At 38.8% G+C, this 17627-nt stretch overlaps 1 protein-coding gene across 9 annotated transcripts in view; it reads right to left on the bottom strand.

Moving 5' to 3' along the window:
* The window catches only part of APAF1 (apoptotic peptidase activating factor 1), an 88468-nt gene extending 70961 nt beyond the window's left edge, over positions 1 to 17507 (bottom strand). For 3 of the 9 annotated variants that reach the window (XM_042992978.1, XM_042992977.1, XM_042992979.1), the window contains exons 1-4: positions 17309 to 17507; positions 13512 to 13686; positions 13128 to 13320; positions 12269 to 12466 (exon numbers count right to left, since the gene is read on the bottom strand). In XM_042992978.1, the coding sequence (XP_042848912.1) occupies positions 12269 to 12466; positions 13128 to 13320; positions 13512 to 13649 (529 nt within the window). In that variant the 5' untranslated portion in view covers positions 13650 to 13686; positions 17309 to 17507. Of the gene's footprint in view, positions 1 to 12268; positions 12467 to 13127; positions 13321 to 13511; positions 13687 to 14483; positions 14967 to 16851; positions 17289 to 17308 lie in introns of those variants that run through there. The other 6 variants (XM_042992971.1, XM_042992975.1, XM_042992976.1 and 3 more) reach the window with 4 other exon arrangements.
* Positions 17508 to 17627: the final 120 nt, after the last annotated feature.

The raw sequence follows: 17627 nt of genomic DNA, 5'->3' as shown, positions 1-17627 counted from the left end.
TTGATTCAGTGTATACATTTCGCTTGTAGAGTACTGTCGAGCTTTATAACCTGAATCTAAGAAGAGCTGAAGATGTGAAGAAACTGAAGTTTGAAATAAATCCGTTTATCGGTAAAATCTTACCAAACTAAAATTTAGTTTTTGTCCTATGTCATCAATGATCACTGTAAAACATAATTTCTCAAACTCAGTACTTTTGACATTTTGGGCCAGATAATTCTTTATTGTAAGGAACTTTCCTGTGCATCGTAGGATGTTTAACAGTCTCCCTGGCCTCTACCCACTATATGCCAGTAGCATTCCTCCTCCCTGGTTATGACAACCAAAGATATCTCCAAACATTGTCAAATGTCCCCCTGGGGGCAAAATTGCCTCTGACTGAGAACCAGATATCCAGGAACACATAACTCACTCATTATGGTTCTCATATAGAAACTTAAAGTAAGAAGTTAGGTTCAAGTCTGGCTCTACTGCTTACTAGCTATGCTATCTTTAGCAAATCACTTAACCTCACTTTCATTTGTTATACTGACGTATACTAAGGTATTATTTACCTTACCTATTTCAGAGTTACACTGAGAAATTAATAACATGTAAATTTGCTATGTTGTTAACCGTAAGGTATTATAACAGACAGGATTACTAGTGATATGGATCTGAGAGCACCTTGCAAATATTAAGCTTTGAAGTAGTAGGTACCATATAAGAATGGAAATTATTATTACTGTTACTTTCAACTGTTAACATCATTATCATTGCTAATTAAGCCACAGTATATCTTACAATACATATTTTTACTTACATAGGTATCAGGAGCCAAAAATCTTAAGCCTTCATAGACTATACTTAATCAGCTCCGTGTATAGATTAAAAAAAAAAAAAAATGCAAGAAGGGTCCCTATGTGTAAAATATGGTGAGCAGTAGCATTAGACCATACCAGTGGCATTAACCATAAAGATTTATATTAGGTAATCATAAATAGTATAAGAAAAAACAGAAAATAGATAAAGATTAATAAGTTATAACATACCAAAGGGCAATTTTTGTTTACTGGTATTTACAAATAATTAAGTACAAAAATCACTATTATAAAAACTTAATCATCCAAAAGAAAGATCTGTATAAATGCAAAGACCTACTTATGACAGATATTCTAAGGGTTCTACATATTAATCTATTTTTAATCCACATAGTAAACTCTCAGGAAGACACTTATTTTCCCCATTTTATAGATAAGGAAACTGAGGTATAGGAAGATTGAGTAGTTTGTCCAAAGTTACACAGGTTAATAAAGTAGAGCTGGGATTCAAACCTCCAGCACCACTGCTCATTCTAAACTATTCTGCCTCCTCAAGGATATTTACTGCAGCACTATTTTAACAGAAAAAATCTGGAAACAACCTGCAATGTCCACCCTAACCACCTCTTCCCAAGCCTGAGGCAGGACCAACTGAGGAAAGAGAAAACCTTACATATAAATGAAGTTTGGAATATTAAATAGGCCTTGACATTTTAATTATTGAAATTAGATTGCTGGAATGCAAACTGGTGCAGCCACTATGGAAAACAGTATGGAGATTCCTCAAAAAGTTAAAAACAGAACTATCCCATGGTCCAGCAATGGCACTGAGTATTTACCCAAAAAATACAGAAACACTAATTCAAAGGGATACATAGCAGCATTATCTACAATACCCAAATTATGGAAGCAGCTCAAGTACCCATCGATTAATGAATGGATAAAGATGTATATATACACAATGGAATATTATTCAACCACAAAAAAAGAATGAAATCTTGTCATATGCAATGACACGGATGAAGCTACAGAGTATAATGCTAAGAGAAATAAATCAGAGAAAAACAAATACCATAGGATTTCACTCATGTGGAATTTAAGAAACAAAACAAATGAGCACAGGGAAAAAGAGAGATAAACCAAGAAACAGATTCTTAACTATAGAGAACAAACTGATGGTTACCAGAGGAGAGGTGGGAGGGGGGATGGGTTAAATAGGTGATGGGATTTGTTTGGGATGATGTATGGAACTGTTGAATCACACTATACTGCATACCTGAAATAAATATAACCTTGTAAAGAATAAAGTTACAGTTACATCAAAAAAAATTTTAAAAGAAGTACACTTGTGATGAGCACCAGATGATGCAGAATTGTTGAATAGCTGTATCATATACCTGAAACTAATCCAACACTGTATGCTACCTAACTGGAATTAAAATAAAAACTTAAAAAAAAATTAGATTGTTTTTAAAATTTGAAGTGACCTGGGGACTCTGAACCTGTACAAGGTGAGGGAAAGAATCAGTCCCAGGGAAGTTTTGAACAGGCAACACGGGAAAAAAGTTGTTTTTTGATTACACCCTATAAACTTCAATGCAATAATTATACATAACTAAACCTAGCAAAATTGCCAAGGATTATGGTCATAAATTTACACTGGAACTAAGTTGGGTGATTTTCTTCAGCAAAGAGGAAGGAAATTATGGTCTGGATGAAGCAATGTGGAATAAGCAAGTAACTGTCTGGATGAAGCAATGGGGAGTAAGCAATTAGATCCCATCTCCTAGCAGAGAAGAAGCAATCAGCTTTTACCCAAGTAAGGAGAAACTAAAGAGCCAAGAGCATGTGCTGAGAAGCAACTGAATAATGGGCAATAAAAACCTAGGTCTGAGCCTAGGAGGGTGCTAATGGGATAAATAGTGAGGATATTATGGAATCAAGAAGAAATAAGTCTTGATAGATCAGAAAACTGTAGTAGTGAACTTGAAGAATAGAATAGGTGGAGGTGGGCAAAGGGTAGAACAGGTTTAACGTTAAGATTTCAAAAGTAGTATAATTTCCGGTATTAGCAAGGACAAGGGTCCAGTCTGTGATCAAAGAAGCAAATGGCTAAAGGAAAATAAAAACAACGGTCACTGCAGATAAAGAAATCAAGAAACTGAGAGGCCAAGGTTTTGGATGACTCATCTATATAAATGTCAACTGATCTTACTAAGAGTGTCAACAGAAGAAGAGCTTAAATTTATAATTAAGAACTCCAATCATCAATGAATGAGAACAATATCATAACTGGGAAGGATCAGAGAAATGAACTTCAAAGGACAAAGACTTTAGCTGGAAAAGGGAGTATTAATGGTCTGGATGAGGCAACAGAAAGCAAGGACAACATCAAACACTTCCTAGTGCTTAAGTATATAGGGTGTAAAGGGAAAAAAGTTGCCAAACCATGGAAGGTAGCTATGGAGAATGTGGAATGGGGGGGGGGGGGGGGAAGCAGTGGGGGAATGCCCAATTTTAGATAAGGCAAGGAAATAAACATTCTCAGAACAGGTTGATAAGATAGAGTAAGATAGAGGAGTTTCCTGATCACAGAGGAGAAAACCTAGGGGATAAGACAGAAAAGCTTGGGAATGAGAGGAGGAAACCTAGATCAGAATTGGCAATGTACTAACTAGTAACCGCATGAGAATCTAAAAGATAACAAATGACCGGGAGATAGAGAATTCTGCAAGGAACTAGGGTAAAGACAGTGCTGTGAAGCATGGTTTGATTATCAGTGAAAGCTTCTGCAAGCTCCCTTAGACTTCCCTCAGTATAAGTCTACATTTATGAAATAGTAAATCCCTGAGGTTTCCCTTAGTGTTACAGCTGCATTCTGTGTGTGCACAGGTTTGTAAATGTACAGGAAAAAAGTTTTGGAAAACTTCACTGTAAACTGTTAACCACAATTACCTCTGCTAAAGGATTTAGAATTTAGGAGAAAGGAAAAAAAAGCAAGTGAAAAGAATTTTTACTCTTTTTTAAATGAAAATACTACTTTTGTAATTTTTTTAAAGATTTTATTTGTAAGTAATCTCTACACCCAATGTGGGGCTCAAACTTACAACCCCAAGATCAAGCATTACATGCTCTACTGACTGAGCCAGCCAGGCACCCCTACTTTTGTAACATTTAAAACAGATTTTAAACTACCTGTTGCTCCTAAGGTTTTATGTTTTGTTTTTTTTTAATGTGTGCATTCCATTTAAAATTTCTTAAAAATCGAGGCACCTGAGTGGTTTAGTTGGCTAAGCAGCCGACTCTTTATTTCAGCTCAGGCCATGATCTCAAAGTCCACACTGTCAGCACAGAGCCTACTTGGGATTCATTCATATTCTCTCTCTCTCTCTCTCTCTCTCTCTCTCTCTCTCCGCACCCCCTCCCCCCCCACGTTGTGTTCATGCACACTCTCCCCCTCTCTCTCTCTCTCTCTCAGAATAAAGGAACTTAGGGGGAAAAAAAGTCATCCCAGAGTAAAAGACAATGGAAAGTGTCCAGATGTAACTAGCTAATAAATTCCTCAGATTTAAATTTAAGTACCTATTACCTAGACCAAAGGTCTTTCTCTCCTAAAGACAAATACCATATGATATCACGTAAATGTAGAATCTAAAAAATAAACAAACAAAAAGCATAAACAGACCCATAAATACAGAGAACAAACTCATAGAAGGGAGGGGAGTGGAGACACTGGGCAAAATGGATGAAGGGGAGTGGGAGGTACAGGCTTCCAGTTATGGAATGAATAAGTCAAGGAGATGAAAGGTACAGCATAGGGAATACAGGGAATGGTATTATAATAGCACTGTATGGTGACAGATGGTAGCTATACTTGGGGTGATAATGTGTAGAGTCCTCAAATCACTATGTTGTATACCTGAACCTAATGTAACATTGTGTCAACTATACTTCAATTAAAAACAAAGTTTTTAAAAAATAAAGGCACAATAATATGTTCAAAAGCAAAAAAAAAAAAAAGTCTTTCTCTCCTAAATTTAAAACAAAAACATTAGGGCATTAGAAACATATCCAGGGGGCCCCTGGCTGGCTTAGTCGGTAGAACATGTGACTCTTGATCTCAGGGTCATGAGTTCAAGCCCCATGCTGGGTACAGAGTTTAATTAAAAAGAGAGAGAGAGAGAGAGAGAGAGAGAGAGAGAGAGAGAGAGAGAGAGAGAGAGAGGCAGAGGCAGGCTTAAAAAAAAAGAAACACATGCAAGAAAAAATAAAACACTGTTAGCTTTACAAAGAAAAACAAAGAGACCAGATGACCAACTCATCTGCAAATCTCCTACCATCACGGTATAACAGTATTAATTCCACATTTCAGAAAGAATGTAAACATCTTGACTATGGGCACAAGAGAGAGCAAGTCAGCCTTGAATGAGGCTTACACCTGTAATTCATTCAGGGGAACTTATTCACAAAAACACTGCCTTTAATCAGAGAAAAGTAACCCCATCCTACTTTCACATGTGATTTGTCATGGTAGCAATTAAAAATCTAATAGCATCAAAGAAATCTTAGGAAGGACAGAACGAATAGTAGACAGCCTCCAGATAAAGCTTCCATGCTTTAAAAACTCAGCATATATACACAGCGATATCAATGGTTTATAAACATGTTAACTCCTCCAGGCACCTGGGTAGCTCGGTAGGTTAAACGTCCGATTCTTGATTTCAGCTCAGGTCATGATCTCACAGTTTGTGAGTTCAAGCACCACAGAGTCTGCTTGGGATTCTCTCTCTCCCCCTCTCTCTGTTCCTTGCTCTATCACATATGCTCTCTCTACCTCTCTCTCTCAAAATAAATAAATAAACATTAAAAAAAAAAGGGGGGGGGGCACCTGGGTGGCTCAGTCGGTTGGGCGTCCGACGTCAACTCAGGTCATGATCTCACAGCTTGTGAGTTCAAGCCCTGCATTGGGCTCTGTGCTGACAGCTCAGAGCCTGAAGCCTGCTTTGGATTCTGTGACTCCCTCACTCTCTGCCCCTTCCCAGCTCACACTTTGTCCCCCTCCCTCTCCCTCTCTCTCAAAAATAAACATTAAAAAAAAATTTTTAAAAACACCTGTGAACTCCTATTTTCCTACCCACACCCAAAATAAATAAAGGGTTGAACATTCGAAAGGAAACTGGGTTACTCGGGGCACCTTGGGTGGTTCAGTCAGTTAACCAACTGACTCTTGGTTTTGGCTCAGGTCATGATCTCACAGTTGGTGAATTTAAGCCCCGTGTCAGCTCTGTACTGACAGTGCAGGGGCCTGCATTCTCCCTCTCTCTCCCTCTCCCTCTCTCTCTCCTCTCTCTTCTCTCTCTCTTTCCCTCCCCTACTCAAGCTCTCCCAAAATAAATAAAAATGAACTTAAAAAAAAAGGAAATTGGGTTATCTAAAAATGTATAGGCATAAATAGTTAAGAATCTAATATTCTTTATTATTTATAATAATTTCTTTAAACACCACCCTAAGACAACAAAAATTCTATAAGAACCAGTATTTTTTAAATTTTAATGTTTGTTTATTTTGTGACAGAGAGAGAGCATGAGCAAGCATGAGCAAGCATGACCAGGTGAGGGGCAGAGAGGGAGACATAGAATCCAAAGCAGGCTCCCAACTCTGAGCTGTCAGCACAGAGCCCGACATGGGGCTCAAACCCATGAACTGTGAGATCATGACCTGAGCCAAAGTCAGACACTTAGCCAACTGAGCCACCCAGGTGCCCCCAGAACCACAGTGTTAATAAAGTTTGTAAACCTTACAGCTATCGACACTTACAAAAGAAAAAAAAAAAGGTTTCATACTACAATTAAATGGCAAAAATCCAAGATTCCTGTATTTTAGAATGGAAATGAACTCCAGTGACTAAAATTTATCTTCAGTAAAGTATCTACTCTTGAATTAGTGGATATACTAAAGCAGACTCCAAAAACATTAATGAACTAAATCTGAATAATAATACCATTTTAGAAGTACTTAAGCAAAATTCAAGAAGCACAAATTAGAAGACACAAAAATTCATTAATTTGACTATATCAGAATTAAAGATTTCTGTTAAAGACATCCAGGGCAAAGTTAATACAGACAAATAAAAAGAAGACATTTACATAATCTAAAACCAACAGCATCAAATATCTAGAATATAAAAGAAACTCCTAGAGAGCAAAGAGAAAAAGAAATCTCAATGGAAAAACAGACAAATGATACAAACAAAATTAAAAAAAGGAAACCCAAAAAGCTAAAAAGCTTCCTTAGAAATAGTCAAACTCAAGTTATCAGAGAAATGCAAATTAAAAGATTATACTTGCTGACCTAGCAAAAAATTATAAATCTAGATACCTAGTGTCAATAAGGAAGTGAGATTATAGGATCCCTCATACACTACTCATGGCAACATACAGATTGGAGGGCAATCAAATCTGATGTCACCATTTTCTGTAATTTAGTGATTCTGTTCCTAGATACATACACTCAAAAAATTCTCACTTCTGTAAAAGTTCAGCCCAGCTTTGGTGGGGCTGCAAAGAGTTGGAGACCATCTATGTATCTATTAACTAGGGGAATAAACAATAAAATGTGCTAGATGCACCCCATGTAGGATAGCAATCAGGTGTAACAAATAAGATATATACCCAGCAACAAAGATAAATCTTAAAAACAGTGTCAAGAGAGGTAAGAAATAGAATAATTAACGCTATAACATTTACACAAATTTAAAATACCTGCCTACAAACAACACGTTTTACAAGAAAACATACATTACAAATATGCTTACAAAGAACATACATTAAATACACTGGAAGGATCACCTATGGGGAGGTGATACAGTGATCAATATATTTGGTCTTCATCACTGTTCCCGGCACATAGCTGTAAAACCCTTGTAATTTCCCAAATAAGAGCCATAGGGACACCTTTTATAATATTTAGTTTTGTTCCCAGTTCCTGAAATAATGCCAGAGGTATAAAAGTGAAAATTATTCATATAAGACACTTTCAACCACACCTGAGTTTGTTAATAAAATTACTTTTGAAAAGGCTCAATATAATGGAAAAATGGGGACTGCTGCCAGGGAACCAACCATATAGAGGGTTGGAACTTCCAGCCCCATGCCCCAGATCTTCCAGACCTCTAGAGAGGGAAGAGAGGCTGGAAATTGAACTCAATCACTAATGGCCAATGATTTAATCACCTTCATTTTAATGAAGCCTCCCAAAAGGGGGGTATAGACAGCCTGTGCAATGAAGGTGTAGACAGAGTGGTATACTAGAGTTGTCAGGGAAGCTCAACACCCCTTCCCACATACCTTGCCCCTACTGCATCTCTTCCATCTGGCGGTTCCTCTTTTATATGCTTTTATAATAAACAAGTAATCTAGTACATAAAACGTTTTCCTTTGAAGCTACACTAGGGACACCTGGGTGGCTCAGTTGGTTAAGCATCCAACTTCAGCTCAGGTCATGATCTCACGGTTCATGGGTTTGAGCCTCGCGTGGGACTCCGTGCTGACAGCTCAGAGCTGGAGCCTACTTCAGATCTGTGTCACCCTCTCTCTCTGCCCCTCCCTCCCTTTCTCTCTCAGAAATAAACATTAAAAATATATATATATTGAAAGTCACTCTAACAAATTAATCAAATCCAAGAAGAGGGAAAGTCCAATCTATAGTCATTTGGTCAGATGCACAGCTAACAACCTGGCTTGTGATTAGCATCTGAAGGATGGGAGGGATGGCAGGAGGGCAGTCTTGCAAGATCAAGCCCTTAACCTGTGGGATCTGCCACTATTTCCAGGTACATAGTGTCAGAATTGAGTTAAACTGTAGAACACCCAGCTGGTCTTAAAGAATTACTGTGGAGATGAAACAGAAGAGGAGACACAATGGAAAAGTGTGTATTAAAGGAATGGATGGAAAGTGAGAATGGGAATTTTTTTTTTTAATATATGAAATTTATTGTCAAACTGGTTTCCATACAACACCCAGTGCTCATCCCAAAAGATGCCCTCTTCAATGCCCATCACCTACCCTTCCCTCCCTCCCACCCCCCCACCAACCCTCAGTTTGTTCTCAGTTTTTAAGAGTCTCTTATGCTTTGGCTCTCTCCCACTCTAACCTTATTTTTTTTTTCCTTCCCCTCCCCCATGGGTTTCTGTTAAGTTTCTCAGGATCCACCTAAGAGTGAACACATATGGTATCTGTATTTCTCTGTATGGCTTATTTCACTTAGCATCACACTCTCCAGTTCCATCCACAGTACTACAAAGGGCCATATTTCATTCTTTCTCATTGCCACATAGTACTCCATTGTGTATATAAACCACAATTTCTTTATCGAGAATGGGAAATTTTTAAAAGAAAACAAACATAGTAGCTAAAAGCTAAGTCTTGTACCAAAAAAAAAAGAAAGAAAAAGAAAATAAAGAAAAGAAAAAGCTAAGTCTTACACAGACCCAATATGAAAACAGGTGTGAACTAAACAATGATTAATTCAATCCTCTATATATGAACATGAAATCTCAAAAAAGTATATGAAAGATATTAACTACATTATAAACTGGACTATTGCCAGTATCTTTGACATTTTCTCAAAACAAGGTGGTTAAAACTCTCAGACCACTATTTATACCATCTGATTCCTGGGTAATTAATTCCATAAGTTATTGGTCAATTTTAACCCCTAAAATTGAAAATTCACTTCAGTAATCTAGAGTGATTTAAACTGAGTTGAGCGGCATACTTCTAACCTTTAAATTAGTAAGCTATAAATATGTTTTTAAAAGGAAATTCATCATAATATTGTAAGGAAAATGCATTTCTTCACACTAAAAGAACTTAAACCAAGTTTTACTCTGAAATACCCTTAGTGATCAACTTTGCAGTAGAGTGAGCGAATGAATAAATAAGTATTCAAATAAAACCTTAGCCATAAGACTTGGATGGAACTGAATCCCACAAACTTCTCTCTAATGACAACAGGGAAAAACCAAGGAATTGGGCATTTTTCTAACAAAAGAAGATCAATACTATTGACAAGGGCTGTGAAGTATACACCAAAGCAGGGTGAGTACAACAGATGTGCCCTAGCCTTCATCTTTCTAAATCTCTTAAAGGCTTACTATTTATTCCATCATTAATTTTGTCATCTCATCATAAACTCTTTTAACTGCTTATTATGTATTATAAACAAAAAAGTTATTAACAACTAGAAGTCAAGAACCATCTTTAAATTCCACTTGAAGTCACTAATGAATGAAGGCAACCAAAGACTGATGGAGCTGTCTATGAATACCTTGAGAACCCACCACATTCATTAAGGTCAGCAGTACACCTGCGACATGTCCTAAACACTCTTCTGTACAGTATGTCCTTCCCCAGTCTATTCAATACCTTCACTGCTCTCCCAACCCTACCTAGTCTACCTAGCAAACTTCTATTATTCCTCCAAACTCCAGCTAAAATGTCATGTCATTAGAGGAGCCTGTCCTGTTCATCCTCTTCCCCCAGAGAGATAATACTTCCTTCGTTTGTTCTAACTTTGTACCACATACTTGTTTCTACTGCTCTGTTTGTCACATATAATTTGTTTACGTGTCTGTCTCCCCTACTTGACTGTGAATAAATTTCTTAGATGCACAGACTAGACCTTCCTTTTTGCCAAGCTCCATAGTAGGCTCTCAAACATTTGCTGAATACATGAATACCTGAAGCAAGAAGTCAGTCACTAGATGTCAAATGAATCTATAAAGCCTATCCACAGGGGCGCCTAGCTGGCTCAGTGAGTCGAGCATGGGACTCTTGTATTTATTTTATTTTTGAGAGAGACAGAGTGCGAGTGGGGGAGGGCAGAGAGGGAGACACAGAATCCAAAGCAGGCCCCAGTCACTGAGCTGTCAGCACAGAGCCTGATGCAGGGCCCAAACTTGTGACCAGTGAGATCATGACCTGAGCCAAAGTTGGACGCCCAATTGACTGAGTCACCCAGGTGCCCCATGGGACTCTTGATCTCAAGGTTGTGAGTTCAAGCCCTACAGAGTGTAGTGATTTCTTAAAAAAAAAAAAAAAAAAAAAAAAAAAAAAAAAAAAAACCTAGGGGTGCCTGGTGGCTCAGTCAGTTAAGCATCTGACATCAGCTCAGGTCATGATCTCACGGTTTGTGAATTCAAGCCCCACATGAGGCTCTCTTGCTTTCAGCATGGAACCTGCTTCAGATCCTCTGTCTCCCTCTCTCTCTACCTCTCTCTCTCAAAAATAAATAACATTTTTAAAAATAAAAAAAAAAGTAAATTAAAAAAAAGGCCTATCTGCAAAAACCCATTGGTTGCCATAGTCAATTCCCATTTTTTTCTTTTTCTTGGGGATTACATATAAGGTAGACAAGTTACTAAAAATTTTTTTCTTAAGAGAAGCCAGGATTTTTTTTTCCCCTCAAGATTTTTTAAGTAATCTCTATATCGAAAATCCAATATAGCGTTCAAACTCCCAACCCTGAGATCTAGAGTTCCATGCTCTACTGACTAAGCCAGCCAGGCGCCCCTAAAGATTTTTAAAGATAGACCACTGATGGAAGTAATTACAGAAATGGAATTAATAGTTTAATATAGGATGCCAAATACATGGGAGAATCACCACTAGGAGAATCATTAATGGAAATGAGTTTCCAAAACTCTCCTTCTCTATAGCACTCAACTGACAGGAACGTGTAAGTCCAATACTGCTTAAAAGACAGGGATATAAAGTAGACAACCTTTCAAAATCCTTTTTCAACTCTACAATCCCCTCAATTATTAAGATACAAGGGAACTAGATTCAATCCAGTAATAATAAGTGCCATCTAATAATGAATTTATTAGACTGGTTAGCCAAGCCTCTTTGTCTGGCTATTGGAGAATATTGGCCTGGAATTGGAGAATAACAGCTTCTCCAAGATGTTCACATCCTAACCTACAGAACTTGTAATCATAGTACCTTAAATGCCAAAAAAGGACTTTGCAGATGCAATTAAATTAAGGATTTGGGGATGATATTATTCTGGATCATCCAAGGGCCCCTAGAAGAGGGAGGCAAAAAGGTGAGAGTCAGAGAAAGAGAGGCAGTGACAGAAGCAAAGATCATAAAGAGAGAAAAAGATCTGAAGATGCTATGTACCACCAGCTTTGAAAATGGAAGAAGGAACCATGAGTCCAGGCCACCTCTAGAAGCTGGAAAATGCAAGGGAAAGGATTTTCCCTAGAGCCTCCAAAAGAAACTCAGCCCTGCTGACACCATGACTTTAGCCCAGTAAGAACTACTTTAGACTTCTCACTTCCAGAACTGTACAATAATAAATTTGTGTTGTTTTATGCCACCAAAGTTCTGGTAATTTGCTACAGCAGCAACAGGAAACTAATACCATGCTTCCTTAGCCAGCAACACATGGTAATCAAACTTACCATCTAAGAAAGAATGATCTCGAACAGTTTCTGCAGCTAAAACAGACTTCCCACAACCTGCCATTCCGTATATGATGACCCATCCTGGTTCACCATTTAGTTTGAAGAGGTTCTGCTGAATTGAGTTCACCAGTTTCTTCCTAGTAACAAAGACCACCGGTCTCTGTGGCACTCCACCTTCACACAGGACTGTCCTTACTGAAATCCAAAACAAAACAAGTATGAATGAACAGAACTTTGAAATGGTTACTCAGGTCATACCATAAAAGCCAAAGAAAGCAAGGCTGGGGCTTTAACCTCAGAACTTCCAAGAGAAGATGTGGCTAGCATACTAACCTCAATGCTCTGATTTCTCAGAACATAACAAAAAAAAAAAACATAGGCCTTTCAAGATGACTACAGATAATGGAAAGCTCCATCTGCATCTGCCCTTATACACCCTATTCCTCCTTAACTCTCCAATCTCTTTTTCTCATATTAAAGACTGGAAAGGATGGTGTAAAGGAATATGGAGTTCCTTTCAAGAACATAGATTTCTAAAGATTCTTATTCTTTCCTATGCATGAGCTCAATAAACACAGAACTGGAGAAGAGCTTAAATAAAAGCCTAAAAATTGTCTTTTTAATCCCTAAAAATGTGTATTGTTCCCTCAGCAGTAGACAGCTCCCTGGGCAAGAGGAAAATGTGAGTTAACATAGGTACAAGTAAATATATTTAAATTGGAAAACCTAACTATAATTTTTTCACATGCATTTTCAGTGAACCAGTCTCTTCAACAGACTCCATTTAAAATACGATAAAACTGCAGCAATGTAGCACTGTCATAGCAATGTGATATAAGATATAATGAATACAAACCATATGAAGTTATTCCACCAACTGAATCTTTGCCACCATTCGAAGAAGAGATGACAGGAATGCCAGCATGAAGAAGGCCAGCAAGATCTTTATACCCTTCATGTATTAGAGCATTGTAGAATGATATGTAGGAATCATTATCTTTTTTAAGTATCATTTTAATTAGGAGAGCTGCTCGTTGCTGCTGAGTGGGCTAAAAAAAATAAGTAGTTTAGTATACTACAAAGAGTATGTTTGCAACATAAATTAGTGGAGACCAGTGCAAGTTCTGAAATAAATTTAAGAAAACTTTTTAAAGTCATCAAATAATTATATCAAACATTTTAAATAAAAATTGGAAAGAAAAAAAAACTTTATAGCAAAGACTGCTTCAGAGGGCTTTACCTCATTTTTTACTTTTTCCTCCTCTGATACTGTTAAAACTCCATCATTAATCATACAATCCATGATGTAGGACGTTTTAATGTCCTTTTCCAGGGCTTCTCTATGTTGAAGCAAACAGTTTCGAGCTTTTGCATCCATCCTCTCTCAAATTTTTCTCTAAGCTGTCAACCATCAGCTATGGACAAAACATCAAAATTTTTGTCAGGTCAATAAAGATATGAAAAGATGTGCAACATTACTGGTAATCAAGAAATAAAAGATTTTTTTTTTGGCAAAGATTTTTAAAACTGGACAAAACCCAACGCTTTCAAAGGTGTGAAAAAATGAGTTTTCATATGCACCACTTGAGGAGAGTACAAAATAGATATAACTTTTCTGGAAGGCAATAAGATATAAAAGCATTTAAGGTGAGTATTGTCTCTAACCCAAAAATCTCACTTCCAGAAATTTACCTTAAGGAGACATTTACATACGTATGCAAAGATATAAAACAAAACAAAACAAAACACAAAAAAGAGTTAACAGAGCTGTGAGTTCAAGCCACAAATTGGGTGTGGAGCCTACTTAAAAAAAAAAGTTAAGAGAGAATGTTTGGGTAAGAAAAAAACATGAAAACAAAACAAAATTAAAAACAAAAAAGATGAGGGGCACCTGGGTGACTCAGCTGGTTAGACGTCTAAATCCTTGATTTCCACTCAGGTCACGATCTCACAGTTTGTGAGATCGAGCTCTGTGTCAGGTTCTGTGCTGACAGCAAGAAGCCTACTTGGGATTCTCCGTCTCCCTTTCTCTCTACCACTCCCCAACTCGTACTCTCCCTTTCTCTCAAAATAAATAAACATTTTAATAGACACACCAAAAAAATGAAAACAACCTAAATGCCCACCAAGTATGGATTTAAAAAATTAGAGTATGTATGTAAAGTGGAATATTATACAACCATTTAAAACAAAACACATCTCTATGGAGTACCTGGGCAGCTGAGTTGGTTAAGAATCGGACTCTTGATTTCAGCTCAGGTCATGATCTCACAGCTTGTGAGTTCAAGCCCAGCCACCGGCTCCACATTGACAACACAGATGCTGCTTGGGATTCTCTGTCTCCCTCTCTCTCTGCCCCTCCCCTGCTCTTTGTCTCAAAATAAATAAACATTTAAAAACAAAAAACAAGACACATCTTCACGCACTGACATGTAAAGATGTTCACCACAAACTGATTTAAAAAATGAGAAACATGATCCCCAAAACAGCACAAAATATGTTGGTATCATATAAACATATTGGGAGATGTTAGGAAGTCTATTCAACGAAAAACATTTTGGGTTACTTCCAAGTAGCAAGATTTGGTGCATTTCCCCTTTTTCTTTTTTGTACTTTTCTATATAGTCTTAATTTTTTCAATACACATTATCATTTTTACAATTTAAAAAACTTCTTAAAAGGTGCCTGCGTGGCTCAGGTCATGGTCTTGCAGTTCATGGGTTTGAGACCCATGTCAGGCTCTGTGCTGAAAGTTCAGAGCCTGAAATCTGCTTCAGATTCTGTCTCCCTCTCTGCCCTTCCCCTGCTTGCACTGTCTCAAAAATAAAAATAAAACATTTAAAAAAAGAGTTAAAAAAAAATTTATGATTTTTATAAACAGTGATCATACTAAAATCCTAATGTTTAGAAACTTGTATTAAACATTAAGACTAACCACAGCATTGTTGGTATTGAGCATTAGTTCTCACTCAAGGTGAGTGTCAGCTCTAGATCTTCATCTAAAACATATTTCTCACATGCTTACTCCACTGATGTTTTGGCTGTGCTAAGTATGACAAAGCAACAGAAAATATGCTTTGGTGTCATTCCTTGGATTAAGAGGACACAAAAAAAGAATATTCTTTACAGTATAATATTCTAAGTTCCTACCAACTTTATTTCAAATACAACACAAATTTTTCCATGGGTATAAAATCCAGATCAGAATGTTCGCAAGTTTTTAAAACATTAACAGAACTCTATCCAATGTAATACAGTGAGTGTCTAAATATATTAATTTATGGATTCAGTAAACATTTGAGCCCCTATGTGCCAAGCCCTGAAGTCTACAGAGATTAAATCATATCCCTGAAGGAATTCACAATCTAGTGGGAGAGAAAAATTTAAAGAGATAATTAAAAGACTCACAGAAGTTTTTTTTTTATTTTTTATGTTTTTAATGTTTATTTATTTCTGAGACAGAGCACGAGTGGGGAGGGGCAGAGAGAGGGAGACAGAGAATCCGAAGCAGGCTCCAGGCTCTGAGCTGTCAGCACAGAGCCTGACACGGGGCTCCAACTCATGGAATGCGAGATCATGACCTGAGCCCAAGTCGGTCGCTCAACCGACTGAGCCACCCAGGCGCCCCTTAAAGAGATAATTAGAATGTGATGTCCTAAGTGCAAAAATACAGGTAAGTACAAATCATTTGGGGTGCACAGAGAGGAGGGATAATCATTAAGTGTCAACAATGACTATATACTTTTAAAGTCACAACTGTGGCACTTGCAACATAGGGAAATAGAGCATGTGCCTATACTTGGCAAGGTTCACCTTGACATCTCATGTCCAGCATGCTAATGTCCAGTATTAGCATGAAACTGAATAGAAAGTTATGATTGGAATAAAGCTATGATATTTTTTAAACATTAATAACATTTTATGATCTCAATTTAAACATAAATGTCCCCTCTGGGGCCTGGGTGGCTTAACTGGTTAAAGCCTCCAACTCTTAGTTTTACCTCAGGTCATGATCTCTCTATCTGTTAGTTCGAGCCCTCATCCAACTCCACACAGACAATGCAGAACCTGCCTGGGATTCTCTCTCTCCCTCTCTCTCTCGCTCTCTGCCCCTCCCCTGTGTTCTCTCTCTCTCAAGATAAATAAACTTTAAAAAATTTTTGAACATAAAACGTCCCTTAATTTTTAATTTTTTAGGTTATTTCGAATTGCTAAGCAAATTGACAACCTGAAACTAATTTCCAACTTTACCCATCCCCATTATGTAAATTTTAAACACGTTTTTAAACTCTGCACAAATCATAATATTCTGAAAAAATTCAGTGTCCCACTTTTGTAACCGCATCAAAATGTAAAAACAAACTCTTCAAAGATGTTAAACAGAAAGAAAGTAAAGGGCAATTTCATCCAGGAAACCAGTAATAGTTGGCTACTTCCTCTCTCAGTAATCTCTCTTCCTGGTACAGGAGCAGGATGGTTAGTTACTAATTATTCCTTGTCCCAGAATTCTGCGTCCCTGAAATCGGCTACTGAACCTCCAAAGAACCCAGCTCGGGCAGAAAAGCGAGGCACAAACTTACCCAAACCTGTGCACCATGGTCTTACTGGAAAGAGCAGCCCTGCGGGGACAGACTGGGAAGTCAAGGTGGGGGTGGCGGTCTGGGGAGGGAAGCAATGGGGGCTTCCTAAAAGGAATGTAGGGCGCGGCGCACAGCCCCGGGGCAAGTCCGGGCCTCACAGGTGCCTACCAGAGCCTCCGTAGCCCGGGGCGCCTGAATGAATTTCGACCCCCCCCATCCCCGGGGACCTCTGACTGGCGGAAAGGTAGATGTCACCCCCGCAGGCCGACCACACAGGCCCGGGGCGCCGAGGTGAACCCGGGTCCGAGGGCCGCCCTCTGGGTGGACCCCACCCCAGACACAAAGGGAGGAGGGCCACTCGGGCAGTCGCTCTTTCCCTTCAGCGGAGCCTGGCGTCCCTACGGACGCCGCCGCGGCTTCAAGTCCTCGAGGGTCGCTGATGGCCGAGACTCCTCACCTTCCGCTCCCTCGCCCCTTCAGGCCAGAAATACAGCATCAGCGTCCACTTGGTAACTCCCCCTCCTCGCCTCAGAACCGCGGAGCAGTCAAAGCCCGCTCCGCCCGCCCAGCCCGGACAGCGCGCGCCCGCGCACGCAAATAAATAACACTCCGAGCGCCCAGGACAGTACGCCTCCGCGCGCGCTCCAGCTGCTGCTAGTGGCCGCGCGCGCCTAAGGATGCGTCCTCCGCCCCACCCCATGGCGGGGGCGTGGCTAAGCCACGGGGGCGCGCCGCCGCCCTCCCTTGACAGGGGAGGGCGGCGGCGCGCTCCACGT

This window comes from Panthera tigris, chromosome B4 (genome assembly GCF_018350195.1).
Source record: "Panthera tigris isolate Pti1 chromosome B4, P.tigris_Pti1_mat1.1, whole genome shotgun sequence".
NCBI lineage: Eukaryota > Metazoa > Chordata > Mammalia > Carnivora > Felidae > Panthera > Panthera tigris.
Note: the sequence above shows the minus strand (reverse complement) of the source record. Positions and strands in the feature narration are given on the sequence as shown.